The 22,030-nt window shown below is 35.4% G+C and overlaps 1 protein-coding gene across 1 annotated transcript in view; it reads right to left on the bottom strand.

The window, feature by feature from the left end:
* The window catches only part of IQCM (IQ motif containing M), a 52,564-nt gene that overhangs the window by 21,079 nt on the left and 9,455 nt on the right, over window positions 1-22,030 (bottom strand). Inside the window, 3 exon segments of the mRNA XM_039391003.1 lie at window positions 14,843-14,920; window positions 17,422-17,563; window positions 18,899-19,079. Of these exon segments, the coding sequence (XP_039246937.1) occupies window positions 14,843-14,920; window positions 17,422-17,563; window positions 18,899-19,079 (401 nt within the window).

The following is a 22,030-nucleotide window of genomic DNA, read 5'->3' as shown; positions in this document are numbered from 1 at the left end:
GAGAAGAACAGAAAGCTCAGGAGTCTGGATGAGGAAATAAGCCTCCTCTGACATAAACTGAAAAACACTTGTCAGACTGAGTATGGAAACAAAATTTAGAATAAGGAAAATGTCTTGGACACCTTTGTCAGTTCGCTAAGGTTAAACCTGGTGAGTGCCTAAGAGCTTCCGTGCCACAAAGTCTCCCAAAAAGGGAGGCAACTGAGGGTGTAGCTGATGACCCAATCTGCTCAGAGATCCAACAGAGACCTCCGAATGAATTAGCAGGCTGTCTTATATCATGCAGCATTACCAGCTCAGCTTCCAGAAACATGATGACAGTTGCGTTAAGTCTGAACTAATTAGCCACGGCTCCCAGCAAGGCTAGTTTGTCCAGGTTCCACATGTGTGCTGACGTGGTGGTATTGTCCTGGTTGAAGAGCTAACCTTGCAGTGCTACAGACTAAACTCCATCATGCAACAAAAGCAGCCTCTGAAGTAACACACACACAAGACATTTAAGATCTTAAAAGTCCAACCTCCTGTTATAACCCATACCGAAAAAATATATCAAGCAATGCTGTTTATGAATGAGAGGTGATGGATGCACCAGAAATGTGGCCTACATGGATTACCATGACAGAAATCAGTAGATTATGAGGCATTTGTTTTCAGGCATGGTAGCATTGGCAGCCTGGAAGCCATTCACCCACAAGCCCTCAGTATAACCAGAATTACATATGTGACCAATGTATTGGTACAGCTGTGTGTGTTCTGTGATTACCCACACCACATCAGTCCAATACCTCAGAAAATTTAGATACAACCATACAACCTCCTCTGGGAGGAGGTCCCTAGAAAGGTACCATTTGGCATCATGGCAAGGAACTAACTGGGATCCCTGGGGCAGTTGGAGTCCCACAATTTGAAGATTCTTTTTTAAATTCAAGTTACAAAGTCTTTTTATTATTGTGTTGGTCTCCTGTCCTGATCCTTCAATTCAGTTCTTTTTCCAGCAAATTTTCTAGTTCAGGTTTTCCCTCAGCCTATTTTTTCTGCTTTCTTCAATACCCTTCCTGCCTATGTTTGTAATAGTTAAAATACCATTCAGTCCCACAACTCAATATGTTGTAGTAGCAGCTGGAAAATGCTTTTCAGATGTTTATGGCCAGTTTTCGGACCTTCTAGTCATGCCTCTGATGAATCAAAAACCTCCTTATTTTCTTGCACAGGAAGCCGCTGATGAACCCTAGCAAGGGTTTGCAGTTGCCTATACAGCAGCATATACTTCCAATAGTGTGGATATGCCAGGCATTTCTAACCCTTCCAATTCATCTCCTAGTTTTGGTTTTGTATACATAGTGTAGTGATTTCTGGTGTATGATTCCATCTAGTATACATGCTTCATTTGTGTATCCACTTTTACTGTGGCTAAATCACAGAATCGTAGAATGTCCTGGATTGGAATGGATCTTAGAGATCATCTGGTTCCCTCCTCCCTGCCATGGACAAGAACACCTTCCACAAGACCAGGCTGCTCAGACCCCTGTCCGACCTGACCTTGAACACCTTCGGGGACGGGGCATCCACAGCTTCTCTGGGCAACCTGTGCCAGTGCCTCACCACCCTCACAGCAAAGAATTCTTTCTTAGTATTTATTCTAAACCTACTCTCTTTCAGTTTAATGCCATCGTCCCTTGTCCTATCACTACTTGCTCTTGTGAATAGACTCTCCATCTTTCTTCTAGGCTCCCTTCAGCTACTGGAAGGCCTCAATTATATGCCACAGTTAGGTCTTTTATATTACAGGATGTATATAGAAAAAAACCTGAATTCCTAAAGGGGAGACCATGCCTATTAATGGTTGAAATAATTCCGAGTTTGTGGTTTTTTTTCATTAGAATTCTAGAGTACAAAACGCCTACATTGTAGCTGTGTTGCTAAACAAGCATATGCATTTTAAGTATATATGTTTTCTTTAAAGGTAGGTATAAACAAAAGGACTCTGTGAGAGCAAATTTGTATTTGCCTATTCTGTTATTATAAATTATGTGATCTTTCCAAATAGAAGCACTGGAATAATTAAACTAATTTTCCAAAATTATTCTAGTATATTCAATTACAGATTTTAATTATTTTGGAGAAATAATTCGCAGTGTTAATGAAAGAGACAGTAGTTAGAATCATGGCAGAGTATGGGTTTCATGTCTCTGCATTCCATAAGCCTTATTAGAAATGTAAATCAAATATTTGATGAATACTAAGAGTCTGTTGGGACATTAAAATGAATATTACCATTGTGACTCTGAGAATCAGGTTGAAGTATAACAAAAGTCAGTTAAGGTAAGTGGATTTCGATGCCAAAGGGAACATTAGCTGTTTTATGGGGGCCTCTAGAGTATTATCCAGTATTAAATATGAAAAAATAGATGTTTAAATAACACTCAGGTTGTGACAAACCAACAAAAGACACCAGAATTTCAAAGTTTCAGCTGTTACTTCATATGCATTAATCTCATCTCCCATGCCGATACAAATTAACTGAGGACAGCAGGGTGGTGGGGAACATGCAGATGGCGCAGGGAAGATAACTATGAGTCTCCCTGTGTCATCCCCTAATCATTCACTATTACAAATACTGAGAATCTTGCCGCTGCTTTTGAAGACAGGAAGGTCTAGTGCTGACCCTGGCTTATATCTTAAAATATTATTTTGTATTTAACATTCTGTAAAGCCATTCAAAGCTCACCATATTCTACAAAGGACATTTGATAGCCTGAAAGGTTAAACGGATTTCAGTAATTAGGACAGTTCTACACATTTATACTTCCTATAGTATATAATATTTTGAAAACTGTGCAAGCTGAAATTTATTCTTTCTAGGAGATATCATGTTTTAGAGAAAGGGTAGATGGAAAACATTGATGAGCTATGTCTCCTAAGGCAACAGACAAAGGCTGTGTCAGGGAAACAGCCATTACACATTTTATTCCATCTGAGGTCTTCCACAAAGCATCATGTTCCATTACTTCTTGTGAACATTTAATAAATTATCTACCTCAATTTTATGTTCATTTAAACGGATGGAGGAGTTACACCAGCTAGGGAAAAAAAATATAAAAATTCTAGGTGCTCTGCTAAATCCAAAGTGAGGTATGCAAACAAATACTGTTGGTAGTCCTGTGGTGAAGAGAGAACTATATGCCTTCAGATTTGTTTAGGCTATAGTGAAGTCTGAGGATAAATTCAGAACCAAGGTTATGAAGAGTGATCCTCTAAAACTTAAAGAAATTTCTAAATTGGAAAGTGGCAGAAGACAAGCTCCATGCCAAATTTTTAACTATTTGAATGAAATTTCATGCAGGTGATAGTCCTTGTGAAATTTTGATTATATATGAACTGAACTCAGAAGAATAAAAGAATTTCATATTGTTCTAAATTGAATTTTTGTACATCTTGTACCATAAGTCTATTTACTTATTAGGATTCATATTCAGACAATTTGGGGTAGTTATCTCCATTTTCTACATTCTTCCCTTTCTCTGTCATTTCTATAATTATATCTGTGGCTAATACATTTCATGACCTTTTATTTTAAGGTATCAATTACAACATATTTAATAAGAGAAAATGTACATGTAGATTTCCTCTGCATGATGTATTGCTTGAAGTACTCCATATTCAAGGCAAAGAGAGAATCAGTGTAATAAGCACTTTTTTCCCCAGTGCTGTGATGGAAGTTCTGGAAAAAAACAGTCCCCAAACCATCAATAAAACAGAATATTGTCAAAATACTTTCTCATAATAGATTGCCAATTTACTCTTCGACCTAGAAATATTCATGAAAATTATAAATCTTCACAAAATACAAAAATTTTCCAGAGACTTTGTTCCAATTGTTTCTACAGAATTTAATGGAGTGAACCATAAATGAGGCTGGTTTGTTTTCCCAGGATAAGGACATTAATAAAAATTTTAAGTTATTAAGTTTTTACATAGACCATTCCTGTTACATTCAAATAGCCTTTCGGTACTGGAAAAACAAAATAGTAAAAGCAGCCTCAGTAACTGTATCCATCCTACTAACATAAAACTTTCAAATTAATTTTTACAGAGATTCAAACATGAACTGTTTCAAAACAGGGATATAAGTGTCTTAAGTCATTATTTAATTACTTTCACACAATATTTAAGTCAATGTGACAGTATTATGCCAATACTTAAATGAAAGTTACTCTTATGCCTCTGAACCTATGACTAAGACCAATCATTTGGAGTGATGAGTTTAATTCGAATCAGTTTTTCTATTGATGCCATTGGCCTCTGGATTAAACACTACAAGCAAGGGTCTGTTTGTGTATTTAGAAGACAGTAACATTTCAAAGGAAATATCTATTTTTGACTTAATCATTTAGTCTGGAATGTTTTCTAACAAAAGAGCTACAGAGATTTTAACCATCATTGTGTTAAGCCATTATTGCATGTTCTTGGATAAGAAATGAGGAATAGTGCAATAGGACATTCAGATATAGGAAATAGCAATTTTTTTCATTTAACAGAAAATGTTTATTAATATGCAAATGAGAAAATCCATCATTTTTATAGCTTTTTAAGTGGCAAAAATATATTAACTGGACTTTTTAGCCTACAGTGTTGATGACTTTCTTGAAGAAAATGCAGTTTGTTGATGAGTATCTTACAGTATTCAGTCATCTACCAAACAGAGATTCATTAGTTGCTGTCTTGAACTACAGCAGAGAGATATCTTGGATCTTATGCTCCACATCCCTTCTAGAGATTTTCCTTCAAGAAGTTGGATGGTTATCACAAAGGCATCCAATGCCAGGGGTACGGTTTCAAACAATGGATTCAAAAGAAATTGCCGCAAGCATTCCACTTTCAGCACAACTTAAAGGAATTGAAATAATAATTTATGAATCAGAGGAGAAAACTCCAACCAAAATGGTCAAGATGACAGATGCTTCCAGTGCAAAAAAACAGCTCCTTCCTGGGTGACAGACAGTATTAGAGATGCTACACTAAAACTCAATTTCAGATAGAATAGCAGAACTGAGACCAATGTCATCCCAGCAAAACAAATAATAGAAAACCAAAAAGTTACTCATCATCAAAACTGACAACCAAGTCTGTTTTCTTTAGGAGAAACATGAACACTGATAGCCAAATCCCACACTGGTAGGAGGACTGGTCATTCTCTAGGAGAATTCACTAGGTTAAAGACTTTTTGTGTTTGTTTTGATCAAGCAGATATAACAGTTGATACCCAGAAAAGTGTTTAATCCTTCTACTGAACAGAATGCAAGAGACAATTTAGAAGAAAAAGAAATAATTACTCACTAGACTAAGTAATGCTAGTTCGTATAGAGTCACTACAACAGAATGCAAAAAGATCATAATCTGAAAGGAAACAAAGCTCTTGTCTTGATATACAGAATGCCTAAATAATAGAATTCACATAACTATTATATTTTTTCTAGCTGTGTCATTTTTAAACCAGGTATGAAGGAGTAGAATCTTAGTCTATAAAATATTCTTCTGGATATGATCTTAACACAAATGATTTACATGGAAATCAATTGTTGATATCATAAATGGTTGGTTTGATGATATTGCACAATATAAATTTGCTATATAAGTTTGTTGGGTGTTTTTTTGCTGTAAGTTTGAAGAGTGGATGCGTGACTTTATGGAGTGCTGCTGTTCAAAAAAAGGAAGCACATCTATGCAAATCAAATAATTGATTATTTTTATGTCATATACTTTAGAGAGCTTTCAATGTAACAATGGATTACAGAAACACGTGACAGGACATTTAAAAACAAAATGCTGTTACTCAAATAACTGAGATAGCAGCATAAAGCAAAGACTACCTTTGCTGAAGCAAGGAAAAATGTAAGAAAATATTACAAACAAACTGTCAAGCAGATGACAGCATATAACAATCCTGTTATTTTTAATATAAAGTTGTATAGATAAATTTTGCTGTTAAAAACACTTCACTGTAGTTGTTCCATTTTACAACATGGGTTGGCTTTTTTTGCCACTGCTTTCAGCTGTAAAAGAATCCTGTATAACAACATAGAGTTAATCAGTAAAGTAATTTTAGTGGGTCAAAGCCCCTGTGGTCCTGATTTTGTAATCATGACAAGAAGTTGAATATTGTTATTATGGATAGATTGGAATTTACCCAAAAATTATCAAAACCTAACAGGAAAAAAAACAAAGCAATGTTACAATTTTATGGTTCTACTAAAGAAATTAGGTGGATTCTCTACTTTGACAACTATTTTTCTTCTGAAAAGGCAAGAATTAAAGCTTTTTTATGTTACTCAATCTCCTGCATATATTCACTACTGACAGAAAGAATTCAAGGACCTGTCTCAACAGGCAATAAGACCTTGAGAACATGTATGTCAGGTAAGTGCTTGGAGGAAAGGACTGAGTGTGTTTGTACATAAACATATGAAATAAGGACAAAAAAAAGAAGCTGCTCCTTAGAAAGCCAAAAGAAAAAAAGATGAAACACTAACATCATACATAGACTAATATCTAAACTGAATATTGGAATGATTCTCCCTTCATAGTTATCAAATAACATGTTTGAACTCTCTATCTTCATTGTCCTGTCAAGAGATCTTGGAGTGTGGGAGTAATGATAATTCACATTTCCTGCTGTGTAGTTTCTTTCACTGGATACAGATTTTTTTTATTTCAAGGTATATTATGCAAGTCTTCAACTTATATATTCTATATGTACTATAAATACATACCCATGTATCTGTATAAATGCATTATACTATGCATATACTGAAATACATTATAAGTATCACAACATATATTTTAATAGGAGTGATAGTTAAATCAATTTACATGGTCCTTCTCCTCACAGACATCAAGTTTTCTAAACTTTTAAAACCTAATATATATCTTTCTGACCAATAATACTGCAATAATAAATCTTTTTTTATGTATTATTGAATAATAAACCTTCTTAAATCATGTAAGAGGCATATTTGTAGCAATAAATGGTGAACATTTAACTTCTCTCCCACATACTGCTATTCTGCACTAGAATTTGTGAATCTCTTAATAGTTACCTAATCTTTAAGATCATATTTTCTGCTGATTCATTTTTTCTTATTAGGGATCAAAATATCCTACTGAAAGGGGGAATAAATACTTTCCTGTCAAAACTGAGATGAAATATAAAGTGAGGTCTCAGAGAGGTCTGTCCCAAGTCCGGTTCTATTCAATATTTTCATTAATGACTACTAAGATAATGGAATGGAGAAGTCACTTATAAAGCCTGTAGGTGACACCATGCTGGAAGCAGTTACAAGCACTTTACAGGAGAGCAGTCAAACTCAAAATTATCTTGATAAATTGGAGAAATGGCCCAAAGTCAATAAGATAAAATTCAATAAAGACAAGTGCAAAGTAGTAAACTTGGAAAGAAACAGTCAAATGCTGAAAAATGAGGAAGAATGTCTAGGTAGCAGTAAAGGTTTGTGCTATAGAGAACAACCATCAGAATGGCAGCTGAAAGCACAATTGCAAACAGAGCATGTTTTAACAGACACGCTGCCACTCAAGTATAGGAGGGATGAACATTCTCTATCAGCATTGGAGGGCCTTCAAGAGCAGTTCATCCAATTAAGGAACTAAAGTCAAAATCTACCTGAAAAAGAGTTTAAAAAAGCCAATGCCGTTAAGACACAAGTGAACCTGTAGAGTTCTCTTAATGGAAAGCACTTAATTTTTTTTTACTTCATGTGTATACTAACACACAGAGATTAACACTGGCACAGGTCAGAGATTTCAACAGGTGAATATGATCTAGCTACTGCACAGAGAAAACCTGAGGCCAGAGACAAATGAGGACAAATTGGAGACAAATCAGTGGATACACACTGCTACAATACTTTCATGTTTGTCCATAATAATGAAATACGAACTTCTTACTTGTAGCAGTTTGTGATTTGGAAAATCTCCTAGACAAAAAGATTGCAAATGCAAAATAGACAAAGCAGCATTATGTCTATTTGTTAACCATTTCAGTGTGGTGCAGATGTTAATTTACTTACACTTCTAAAAAGTTTTTAAAACATGTGTTATTGTGCGAAGGGAATGAATTGCATTTGTTAATATTGCATGAAATATACTGGCAAACTGAGACATTAATACTTATATAAAAATATAAATTTCCTGTAGTGACAATAATGAAAACACAAACTGCTAGGTGGAAAGGGATGTGGTATGATTGATCATAGAATCATAGAACTGCGGAATGGTTTGGGTTGGACAGGACCTTTAAAAATCATCTAGTCCAACTCCCTTGCAATGAGCAGGGACATGTTCAACTCAATCAGGTCGTTTAATGCCCTATCCAACCTGACCTTGAACATTTCCATGGATGGGGCATTCACCACCTCTCTGGGCAACATGTGCCAGGGTTTTACCACTCTCATTGTAAAAAAAACTTCTTCCTTATATCTAATCTAAATCAACCCTGTTACAGTTTAAAACCATTACTCCTCGTCCTATCACAGCAGGTCCTGTAAAAAATTTGTCCTCATCTTTCTCATAGGTCTCCTTCAAATACTAAAAGGTTGCAATAAGAAATTTCCTTCTGGGCCTCTGACAGGACAAATTGCTAAGAGAGAAGATGAGAAATCTGAACAATCCCCTCTATTTCAGTGATCCTAAGTGGTGTCATTAGAGAGAGGAGGAAAAAAAAATCATCCTAAGCTTCAGTCAAGCGATTACACCCCACAGATTTGAAAAAAGCCCTTACAATGAAAAATGCTGGTCCAAGGAAGATCCTTTCTGCCTGGTAATCACTCAGATGATCCCAGAAGCACACTGCTCTTTGTTCCACCTCTGGTCATACACTGACGGGTAAGGAGCACAAGCCTGCTGTGCTTCCCACTCATAACCTGCCACTGGATTCTCTGTGATAGAAGATGTGTGTAGAGAAGTTCCATCATTTAAATTTAATTATTCCCCAACTTTCTTTAAAGCAGATTTGACAATGCATCATTATTTGTACAATCTATTAGTATTAGGATAGTGCTCAGCACTATATGCACAGAACAAGACCCTCAGTGCCAGATTCTAACACAGTTGGAACAAAAAGCCAATCCAAGATTTTATAGCTTAGGTATAAGAGGAAGAGACAAGACAAGAGAATAAAAATAAGACAGCATCAGTCTGGATGACAGGCAGCAGTGTCAGCACACCACTAGTTCAACTGTTGTCAACTATTCTGTAGACATTGTAGGAAAGGAGAATTTTAAGGAGAAAATTTACTTTTCAGATTGTTGTACTGTTGTTCCAAAGTAGATTTTTAGAATAATTCTAAATGTGATGTAAAATATGAACAGACCTGCAAAAGCTCTCTTTATCAACTTAGTAGACATTTGTTTTGTTTAGATCTCAACTTTATTATCAAAACATCTTAATAATAATCTTGGACTATTATTATTGTCAAAAAAAAAAAAAATTTAACCATGTTGAAAACAAGGTTGGTGGCTGGCCTAGGGTACTTTGGGCTGGGTGGGTAACCCAAGCTGCATTTTCTGGTTCTATGTGCCACCCACCCAGCATAGTGATCATACACTAAGAGCAAAACAATCAAGCAAATTAAGTTCTTAAACACAAATTTTTACCTTTCTTTTAAGAAGGAAATGACAAAAAGAGAAACACAGGCTTTTGTTTGTGAGAAACACAGAGAAACACAGGTTTTGTTTGTATATATGTGGAAGGTTAGAACAAACATTGATTAGATAGCTTTTTGGATTCAGCAGGGATCCTTGTTGACAAACACTCCAGATGTTATGGGAATTCTTTAACCTTTTAAACTCATATTAATCTGTAATTCTTCCAGGAGAGAATCAGCAGTCAAGGAGAAGGGTATACTCTACATATTTTATTTCCTTTTGCTGCAGTTGATAGTGAATGACCCACAGCCCTAAAGACCTGAAGGAATCATTAGATAGATTTGCAGTTAGCCTTGATCCAGCAACCATTATGTAGGAAATGCGAAGCTTTACAATGGCTCTATTAAGACATTCTATTAATGCATCTATTCATTATCACTAGCTCTCTTGTAGAGTTCTCACACAGTGGAATTTAAATTTCTTGATGTTATATTTGGCTTAAATGGTCATCAGGATAACCTTCGTCTGCCCCAGGGTTCATTACTGCAGAGGTGTGGAGAACATTATTAAACAACAGCACAAGGAAAGAAACTCCTGAGTATTGTGCTCTGCCAGATGTAGGAGAGCTATTACACCTTTGTTCCTACTGCAGTATTCACAGCTTCCTGTTGCTTGTCCTTTAAGATTTTGTTTAATGAAAAATAAACAGCTTTAGGAGGCAATTTCCCATCAGTGATGCAGGAAGCTTATTTTTCTTCGGAACATGCAGGGTACTCAACACAGAGGGGTCCAGCTCTACAAATAAGGCTTTTCTGGCATGACTGCCATTGAAATTACTGTTAGGTGTTGTTTATTTAACAATTTATGCATAGTTACAAATTTGAACCACAGTAAGGAAGAATTCAGAGAGAAAATAACTGCGAGGTGCATTGGGGAAAGCTTCAGTCAGAGAGTGAGTGACACTTCTGAGCTGAACCTCCAAAACCACGAGAGCTTTCCAAAAGTCCCACTAACAGGCACCAGTTATCATGGAACAGCCCAGTGGGACTGAAAACTGATGAAGGTTCAGCATGAGTCAAGCTCTGAACCACAGGTTGTGACAAGGGCAGTGTGGGACGGCTCTAATATCCTCTGTTAGCTTCATGCTAACACCTATGCTGGGGACCTTCTGCATCTCCCCTGTCTGTCTGCAGCTTGAAAGCAAATGGGCACTGCCTTTAATGAGGATACATTGCTTCAACAGGTCTCTTAGACTTCACTGTTTTACACTCTCATTTGTTGTTTCAAATCAAGCCGGATCAGTCTGCAAACTAAAAACGCCTATATAAACCTTACCTTCCACTAATATACATGAAAATTTAAGTATATGAAAAATCTGGGCACTTCTTTGCTTAAATGAAGAAATGGTTTACTACCTCCCTGCAAATGCAGAACAATCAACAAGAGGCAAGGCTGATATAAATTAAGATTGCTTACAGGAAATTATTCAAATTCAAGTAGAACGTGTGATATTTCATATTCTTAGCCTAAACATTGGATATTTTGTACAAATACAGGACTAGTTATCAAGATCAAAAATGCAAAGGTGAAAAAGTATGGAGCTTATCAGAGGCAACTAAAAAGGTCCAACTGCAGAGAAAATCCTTACTGTGTTTATTTTACTTAAAAATACTCCAATTATCAGGATGCTGCAACCGTGAACAGTTTGCCTTAACAACATATAAACAGGATTAGCTCACAACTATTTACCTGATCCAGCCTCAACCAGCATTAATAGTAGTAATTTCAGTGACTGTAGAATTAAATAACAAGATAATATGGCTGGACTTTTCAGCAAATATAGAAGCAAAATAACTGCAGTCCCAATACCTAACCTACACACATGCATAGTTCCTCTGAACTCGATATAAATGTTTACCTGAATAGAACAAGCAGCACAATGAGTCAACCAGAGAAATAAAAGGTATATTTAAAAATAGGCTACAATACTGCTTTCCAAAAAAAATATTTAAAGAAATATTTTTCATAACAATTAGCTGTAATTTCAATAGCTACTTCAAAGCATATGGCCAAAATTGATCGGTTCATTAGCTTTATTTTTCTTATTTTATTCAAACAAAGTACAGCAGTGTTTCACTGAGGCATTCTCCTGACTGCATAGTGCATGGCATTCTGATTTTCAATAGCAGAATGAAGTAGCAACACAAATTGGTTTGAAATATGATGAAATAGCATCATTACTGCTGTATGAAATCTAAAAATCACTGCACTATGACCTTAATTTTAATTGGCTTTTTCATTAAGCCAGCAGCTAAACCCCACCACTGATAGAAAGCCATTCAATTCTTTCTAGTCAGTTCCTAACTTCTCAGCAAGCACTGTGTTATCTGGTAACACAGAGACTGACTTTTCCTCACGCTGTGAAGAACAAGGTATGTACAAATACATCTGAAGAATCACCTGTGGTTAAATTCATTTGACATAAAGGAAGCTCCCTTGGTTTCCCAGGAGTCAAAAAGTAGATTTCTAAAGGAAAACACAAACATGTTTGTCTGTATAAGCCTCCATTCAGCACTCATGAGTCCACTCTTGGTACCACTGTCTTTTTAGTTCCTGACAGTGTCATGACTACAGTCTTGTTTGGTCAAATTATTCTACTGGCTTTGCTTATACAAACACAGAGACTCAAAACAACATGTCTAGTAGACTTTCATTTATTCAGCTTTTTTCTCCTATCTCACCTAATATTTCTAATGCACATTTCACTGTTATTTTGCAACAGAGAGTCTTCTTTCTTATTTTGACAGTAAGATCTTTTTTATTTAATGCTGAATATTTGTGTTTTGCTACATATATTCTTGTTTTTTTCTAATAATTTTACTGTCTTCAGTGTCTAACCTTTATATCAAATAAGCAGGTTCTATAAAAATCAGATTTGTAGTTATGAATGGTACTGATGTAATTAAAACTCACAAGATAACATGTAAAATTAAAAGTCTTCAGCATTTTCCTGCCTAAATTATTGTTAGCCACAGACAGTACTCATTCATTACTGGAAATGGAAAAGTAACAGGACATTTAGCATCTGGACAGCTATTTTCACGGGCCCTGTTTTTTCAGCAATGTTTAGATTCAATTAAAAAAAAGCCACCAACAAAAACAGTAAGAGTAAAATGAGATGGAAAAATTTTCAAGAGATCTGATTATGTTTTTTTTTTACCTGTGCTCAAACTAAATAGCCACATGGCCAGGGTCCCTGTTTTAACCTTCCATAGATTAGTCACAGGGCCATGCAGGATGTAATGTTCACCCAAAAAAGTTCAGTGTAGTAACTATCAGTAGATCTCTCCACCATTCTGCCTCGACACATAGACCTCCCCTTCCCCCTTATCTTTCCATTCCTGAATAAGCAGACTGATGCTATGGAGTGCTTTGCACTGGCACAGAAGATGGTTTCATCGAATCAGTATTCAGGAATTCCAAACATTCAACCAGTTGCAGTGTCTCTCCCGAGCAATTTAGCAAGGTTTTACTCTGTTAATAATTCATCTTCAGAAATAATGACATCTATATTATAATATTGAGAAAGAGTGGGCACTTTGCAGATAAGTGGAATTTATTCAAAATGCTTCCATGTTGGAAATCATTTTATGGGTGCCCTTTAGACACAGGCACATCTCCACGTTTTAGCAATTATTCATCATTTACATGTTAACAATTTAGGAGAGTTTTAAAATCAAAATGCATAAGAAGCCTACACACTGCCTCAAATGGCCAAACAAGTCTTGATAGCACTTCACAGCTAAGAGACTCTAAATAAATTGAATAATGATTTGGGAAGCATGAACCTTTCCTGAACACAGGGAAAAGTAGCAATAGTCTCCCAAATCTAGGATATAAGACAGAAATCTGTCTCCCAGTCACAAAATCTCCTGTTACCATAGTGATGGGGACTGAGCAAATGACTAAAAATACCTGGTCTTATTCACACTGTCTTAGGAATGTGACCTAAATGACATGTAATACATGATTTTCCATGAAAAACTGATTGCATTTACTGGAAGCCAACACTGGAAAGCAGATAATGTGCAAGCACAATGTGTGGTCAGACACTCAAAGATGCAGCTTGGAAAGAAAGCTTGGAAAGGCATGCAAAAAATTATGATAAAAAGAAACCACATGTAGGTCATCAACAAGTCAAAAGTGCCAACTAGATGTAGGTTTCTCTCACTAAATAAAGCTGGTCTTTAAAAGCAGTCTTTGGAAGTGCTGATACATAAAATTAACCATAACCTCCAAAGAAGTTCACAAGAATCCCCCAGTTGCGATAACTTGCAAACTTAGGACAACTCATGTTTAGACCAGCTTTGTTCACAGCACCTACATATGTCACTATAAATTAAAAGTGAGCTATTAAAGTGTGCTAGAGGAGAAACTGCAAGTGGCATCTCCCACCTCAACTTGTGAGGTTCCCAAAAAGACTCTCTCTCTGTAAGTCACACAGGAGCTGCTGCTGCTGCTCTACATTGAGAGGATCATTGCAGGCTCTTCCACTGACTTCCCTGGGAAAAACAAAAGCCAGAAGGAACATGAGACTCTAGATGTGTTTGAAGGGCTTGATTAGTTACAGTTTTATTTTGATTTTTAAACAAATTATCTCCCTCCAATTTACATTTCAGGATACCCTAATTCTTGCCTTGTGAGGTCTTATTTTATTTACAGTCTTCTAAGAATATTCTCATCTATTAATATTTCTAAAAGTTCTCTGCACTGAGTCGTTTAAGGATGTTGGAAGGTAAACACCACTGAATTTACAAAGGGGTTAATGTTTTGCCTGGAGACATCTGCAAATGCAAACCTGCCACAAAATTGCTCTACATCCTCTTAAGTATATTTAAAAATAGTGTGGAATTATATTCCAGCATTTTTAGACACAGTGGAATTGCAGAGAAATGGACTTTATTTCAAGTATAATGATAAAATGCTCCATTATGAAAAAGATCATCAGTATCAGGTAAGTTTTGTCCTGACTATGCTTTTAAGAATAGTAAAAAAATCAAACAAGCCAAAAGCCCAAATCCTGCAGAACCTGCAGTTGAAATTTTTTACCATTGTAAAGCCATTATAAGAGACCATGTACCTGAACAAACCTACTGGAAGACTTGCTGTATCCTACTATCCACACTATCTCAAAAATTCAAACAGATCATTTCTCTCCATCTTTTTGTCAACTTCTCGCTGGGAAAACATTGTTTCATAAACTGAAAAAGAGAAGTTTTTTCATATCTTTACAATAAAGTATTGGGCACTGAAGGTTTTTTCAGAAATGTTTTCTTCAGAAATATTTTCTTCTTTTTTAGCACTATTTTTTTCAAAGCCAAGTTAGTATGCTTGACACACTTTGTATGGAAACATAGGCCTATGCAGAGGTTATATGGTGCAGTTTGCTGCTGACTTACTCTTGCACTGAAGGGAAGGTCATGCATCATCCTTGTTGAATGAAAAGGAGAACAGCTACACTGAGAAACATCTCTTTCCTCTATTAGAATTTCTCAACAGGAAAAAATGATGGTCAGTAGAACTTGTCTGGTAGAAAGAGGTTGAGGGAGGTGAAAAACTATAGCAGTTAGTACTCTTTTTTACTTGGTAGATACACTCAACCTAAATCAGTATATTAAACCACTCCCCCTGAGGTAAAAGGCAAGGGGAAAACTCAGAGTGGAAGAAATTTTCTCCAGTATCACTGTAATTCAAATGCCCATGGATGCCTTGCCACAGTTACTTAAAAAAAAAAAAAAGGGGGAAATCACAGCAGTAGGCTAACAGTCAATTTAATATAGTATATAATGCAGTTTCAATCAAGAAGAGTAACTCAGAGATAGGTGTTGTGTGATTTATTTGGTACTGCTCAGGAAAGGAAAAGTACCAAATAAATACAAAAAACTTCACAGTCTCCTATACTTTCATGTCCACAGAGTATTTCAGGTAATATCCAGATTTTTGCTGATTTGGTGTGATTTTGCAAATCTTTCTCCCTGAGAGACAGAGGTTAGCAGTCTAGCTCATACACTACTAATTAACAAAGCCATTAGACTTCCTGTAAGGGTTAACACCAGTGTTGTGCCTGAACATCTATAACATGTCTCTTTCTGTCTTCAAAGCAGAGAAAATTAATGTCACTTTAACATTTCAGAAAAACAGCATCTACCTTGTTTGTACTCTAGTCTTTGAAGGCCATGAATCAAAAAACAGCAAAAAAAAAAAAAAAAAGACAATACATTGGGCTGCAACATCTTAATTAGTGGGTAGTACATTCTTATTTCTCTGAAATATCTACTTAAAGGAGAAGGGTAAAAAAAAGTCAATACATTTCTAACTCTTAGGTATGAAAATGGTAACCTAAGTCCAATTTGCAGTATTGTGTTTAGATGCATGGTTAAAAATTCATACCTATTCTCTTTTTCTCAGCTTTTTCCCAGGAGGGAAGCTATTTTCTAGTGTACACACTCAACTAATCTTAAACATATTCTGTGATGAAATGACCACCTCTTATTCTGGAAGAGGAATTTGAAGGGCAATGGATCAGACAAAAAGGAAATTCAGACTAAACTTTTCAGTCTAAACTGCTTTTTATTTTCCTTAATATCTTCATAAAGTCCTTGGGGTGATACAGACTACACAAACAAAAACATCCAGAAGAATGAAGAGGGGAGTGAGCAGAGCATTTGGAGCTAAAGACAGGCAGTTTTGGTATTAGTCAACTGTTTCCTCTTCTTTCAATACTTCTCTGCTTATGTACCACAAGAAGCAGCCCTTGTCTCTGTGCCTTCTTCATATTGTCATTTATGCTTCTCCTGAGCCTTGCTGTTTAGTGACTTTCCTACCATACAGCTGAACAACAGCATCTATCTTCTCTACCACACTTGCTTGACTTTATAGTGAGCTACCAAACTGATGAGGAAACAGGGGAAAAAAGTGCAGGCATAAAAAGTAGTTCCACGAATTAAATAGACAATACACGGATAGCTCAAAAAAAATTGCAGAGAAATCTTCTTTAAAGAGGCTCTGTAGACACACAAGTTATTATTTCATTATGGGAGATGCCCATTCATCTCATCAAGTGCTATTCATTTTCCACAAAATCCTCCCAACGTACAATGGCAATAATACTAGGAAAAAAATCTTGGCTAGAATGATGAAAAGGATAAACTGTTAAGAAAATTGCGATGACACTCAGTTTTGCACTTTCTCACCTAATATGTCATTACAAATCCTCCTTTCTGACAGTTTGTGACACTGCCCATCATTTCACGGCTAACAAAGTTACAGACTAAGAACCAAAATACACTGACATGATCACAAACAGCAGCTTAAAAGAGATAAAATATTTAATGATTAAAGATATTTAAATAAGCTCATCCAGTTACTGATTTATTTAATGTCTTTATTTATTTGTTATTTATTTATAAAATAAAAATTAAAATATTAATATTTCAAAATATTATTTAAATAAGTTGAATTTATTTACATAAACTCATCAAGTGACCAAGAGAACCTTTTTATTCAGGCTAAACCTTACAGTTCTATAGGGCTAGTATGACATCTAAGGAATGCAGCTGTGCATATGGAGGCATGAAATCATCCTTGCACACAAAAAGCACTTTAAAATAATTGTGTTGCAAACACAGAATATTAATTAAGATTGAACAGAGTACTGAAATTAAAATAAAAGACAATTCTATTAAAAAATAGGACGACTCACATTTTTTCTTGTCTATCCACTGCTCTAATTCAAAATACCAAATTGGTGGAGAGAGATCCAAAACACCAGTTTGACACCTAATGCAGGTTATCTTAGAGTAGTACCTTCCAGCTGCTGGTAGGGATGGTCCATGACTTGTAGACTGTAATTACAGATATGTTTCACTTTCACTACTGTAAGAAACAAGTGAAGGGTGACTAAAGAAACAGATGAGAAGGTGGAAGTAAGAGGTGTGCATCGTACAAGAAAATCTTAAAAGAAAACAAGAACAAATTCCATTCATGTAAACTCATACAAACAGATGAACATGTACATAAAAACAATTACTCCATAGTACTGATAGTACATTTCATCCCAAGTTTCAGAAGTTGATCAGGAACAATATGAAATGCTATCTGCCCATAATCAGTCTTGGAGGACAGACAAGGTTCTGTACCTCAGAAGAGGAAAATTGGAACCATTAAATTTGGCAGGATGAGAAAATCTGTGTTCAATTTCTTTTTTTTATTAAACATATGTTGTGGGAAGAAAAATATGTATTTGTTTTCTACAGTCCAAAGTATATATCACAAAAGTCTGGCTCACCTCATCATTAATTATATTAGCAGCAACAACTCCCTCTCCTCCAGTGTATAAAGCAAAATAATATTTCTAAAGGCTGATGTTTACCAAATAATATGACCTGATTTTGATTACCCTATTTTAGGATTCTGGAAAACTAATAAAATAGATTGTTTAATGGATTAGTCAGTTCCTACTTGACCCCCTTCTTTGAATTAGATACAAGTTTTCTCACAGTGTACTTCTTAGATAGGAGGCTTAGCCATCATTAGATGAATGATAACTGAAGTTATGCAGCCTCCATAAACACTGTCTGCAACGTGCAAAAGCTCTTTTAACTTGGTGTAAACTTTGAGATAGAACGCAAAAGTGCATATTACAGCATGTAGTTTCTCAGGAACTGGTATGTCATTCCTCAGGAACTGGTATTTCAATTAGCAATACTAGAGGATATACACGAAAGACAGTAATTATCCTATAGAATACAAGGTCTACATTCTATAGAATACATGGGTTTTTTTAGCAATTGCAACTTAAAACAACATGGGAGAAGAAAAGTGAAATAAACATTCTGTTAGTTACATCCTGTTTCTCTACTTGAAAAACTGCAGGCCCCAGGATTAACAGTACAATATGCATGTACACCAAGACTCTCTGAAGGCAGAGGGATTGAGCATCACATGGGGCATTCTCTTCTAAAAACTGATAGAGAGCCTTCTTGAGATCAAGAGATGGACAGGGGTACCAGCACAGCACTAGCTATCACTGAATTCTCCGTAACCTCGAGGATGCAGAACAGCCATGACAGTCAGACCAGCTGAGCAGGGGGGTTGTTTATTAGCAAAATAATAATAATCAAGAATTCTTATACTACTAAAATATAAGTGCTGAATGGATTAAACAATCAAGATATTGCGTTAATCTTTACTATCTTGAATGCCCTGTGTTCGAACCACCTTCTCATGTATCTTAGAATGCAAATGACAGCTTTAAGCACTTCTCTAATGCTAGGATGCTTTCTACTATCTCGAGAGGCTTCAAAGACTTCCAGCTGAGTGATATTTTTCTTCTGGGTTTGAAGGTCAAGGTGTTTGTCACTAGAAATTAACGTACATTTTTTAGTTTGGTGAACAAATGGTTGAACTATAAATAAAAATTCTAGAAGACAAATTGTAATGTGCACCTAAAATAATTACAGAATCACATAGAATCCTTTTATTTACATGAATAGCTTGAAAAGATTGAAAAGGAACTGTTGGTCATTTACCATCTCCAATTACAGAATTAGCATCCAAATCTGCTTGCCAACTGTTCTGCTGCAGCTGCGTAGATCTGCACAATGCCCATGGCTTTGAAAACTATAAAGATTAAGTTCTTTTCAAAACTGTTAACATTTTGAATTACTATTTAACTGTACAGGTTTGTTGGTTTGTTTTTTCTTTTACAAAACGGAGAACATAAAAAGTCCTATTTTTGTGTGCAAATACACTGTAATTTGAGTAAGACTAAAGAAATAAATTACCTGCCAACTCTTAAAATTTACCTGGTAATACAAGCTACAGCTGATAGACAGGGAAAGCTTTAAGTGTCTCTTCCATATGAATGCAAACTTTCATGGATTTTATTAATGTGTATTCGTCAAAGTTGCCAGGAAATTTCAACACACACACACATAAAACCAGATTTTACGAGACCAGAGAAATGTATTGAAACCAATCCTTTTCATAAGAACACAGCAGGAAATGCTGTATTGGAGATTTTCCTGTCAAAACAAGATAGCAGAAATACCAGAAAAGCCAAGATATTCAATATCCTGGACTATACATGTATTTGCTTCAGTAAAATTGCTAAAAGTAATTTTAAAAACCTGAAAGCTCTCAATTTAATCTTGATACAGAGGAGTAGAAAGGAACTCTCCGAAGTTTCATCTCTACAGTCCTCCCATATGATGACCTGACTATGTCCCAACTGAGGAAATGATCACAATGCATATGATAAATAATCAAAAATGTTAGATTTTGCATTTCAAGCAGTGTAACTGGCAGAAATGTAAACCAAACCATAGCTGAGGATTTTTCATCAATCAGATTTAGAATTTTCTCCTGAAGGTATAATTGTGAATAGAAATAGTCATTTTATAGTTAAGGTCATAAGCAGCTCTATGTTGTAAAGCCTTAATTTTGCTTAATACATCTAGATTGTGCCAAGATTAAACCAATCTGCTGGAAATATCATTCAATTGAGAGAAAAATGGTTTTTGATGTTTGGTATTCATAAAGTAAGGTGCTAGTCAGATAAAATTCTTGAGAAATTGAGATCTGAGTATTTCTCAAAATATTCTTTTGCTAGTTTTTTGTTTGTTTTTGTGGTTATATTGTATTGAGTCTTTTAAAAACAAAATAACTTAAATGATGAATTTCAAAATTATTGGTTTCTGGTGTTCTATGGTACTTTCTTCATCTAGCCAAGAGCCTGCAGGATTTCTCATCAGACCATTTTCTTATAATTAAAAAATATCATTTGAACTTATTCATCACTCTACTCTATGCCACAAAGACAAATCTGTTCCATCAATCTTGATCTCTCTACTGGCTATAAAATCTTCCAGGTGTTTCATATAACCTCACAATATGGGACCATGATTTCAACATTCACTTTTAATCTGATAAACCCTCTAATCTGTTTCACTGAGCAAGGAACTGAACACTCTACCAGCTTAATTCAGCTCCACACCAGCAGAGAGTGTACATTTACTTTTTCCCCAGATATCCTATTAGAAAAGAGCAACATTTTAATTTCTTTGTAGGATTTTGAGGAAATTGCAGTTTCATAGGTTGCACAGGGAATACCCTGACTGGATACTCATCACCACAACCTTTCTAGTAGACAAGTCTAGTGAGTTCCAGGTGATGTATCTACTCTGAGACATTAGAGTGTACCCAGTATAAGGATATCCAAGGGCTCCATCTCTAGCCTAATCAAACCCACTGTCTTCAAAGACCAAGGAACGACATTATGTTAGATGGACAGGAAGGGAACTACCTGACTGATTATCTACAGGGGTATATAGAGTATACACAGTATTCCTAGAGATTATTTTTTTTCCAAATTTGGAGAAAAAGTCTTTCAAATGTGGGAGGGCAGGTCCTATCGTGTTATCTTACAGGAAGAAAAGTTTGAAATGTTTCCATAACATTATTTTCAGATTTATTTCAGATTCTACATAAAGTTTGACTTTTCAAACAGGATCCTCAAATCAAAAAAAAAGCTGAGATAGAGGTAGATTATTTGAAGAAGGCGGGGCACTTGGGTAGAAGGAGAGAAAGTCTTCCTAAAATCAACACATTTAATTATTATTTTTTTAAATGAAAACGTATTTTAGAACAGTTCTGATTTTGTAACCACTACATTCTTTTGTAGATTCATGATAAAAAGAAGTATGTGAAAGATATGGACAAGTGGCTGTTTGAAAGATCAAGTGTACAATCAACTCCTCACTTAGGTACAGCAGCTGTCTGCACTACAGATGTCTTTGTAAAATCAAATTCATGATGTAGATCTGATGGGAATGCATTGAATGGCTCTTCCTATTGAATTATACATGGGGCAATTTTTTTTTATAATATCACAATTTAATTTCATGCAATTTACATATTCTGATTAATAGCGCTGTGCAAAGATATATTTAATATGCTCTGGCACTGCTGTATAAATAATGTCTTATATCAGTATTTTATGCTGTTCTTAAAGATTAATTAATTTTATGGTTGTGTTCAGTTACACTGCTTTTTCTCTTGTATGCCACAAAAATGTATTCTAAACTGCCTCTCAGTGTAATTTCTCTCAGTTACACTATCTCTAATGGTAACTTTTACAGGAAAATTTACGGAAGAATATAGCTAAACAGAAAAAATGGGTTTTATTTAATGTGTTTAGAATATACCAGAGCAGAACAAGTACCAAGCATGATATTTGAAAAGGAATTTCTATCAGTTTATCTGCATTGATATATATCCCATCCTTACAAATTTCAGTTCAGATAATGCTA

The sequence above is a fragment of the Pipra filicauda genome, unplaced genomic scaffold (assembly GCF_003945595.2).
Source record: "Pipra filicauda isolate LSUMZ 115617 unplaced genomic scaffold, ASM394559v2 scaffold8_size5757611_pilon, whole genome shotgun sequence".
In the NCBI taxonomy this organism is placed as follows: Eukaryota; Metazoa; Chordata; class Aves; order Passeriformes; family Pipridae; genus Pipra; species Pipra filicauda.
The sequence above is the reverse complement of the archived record's forward strand: the minus strand, read 5'-3'. Positions and strand labels throughout refer to the sequence as shown.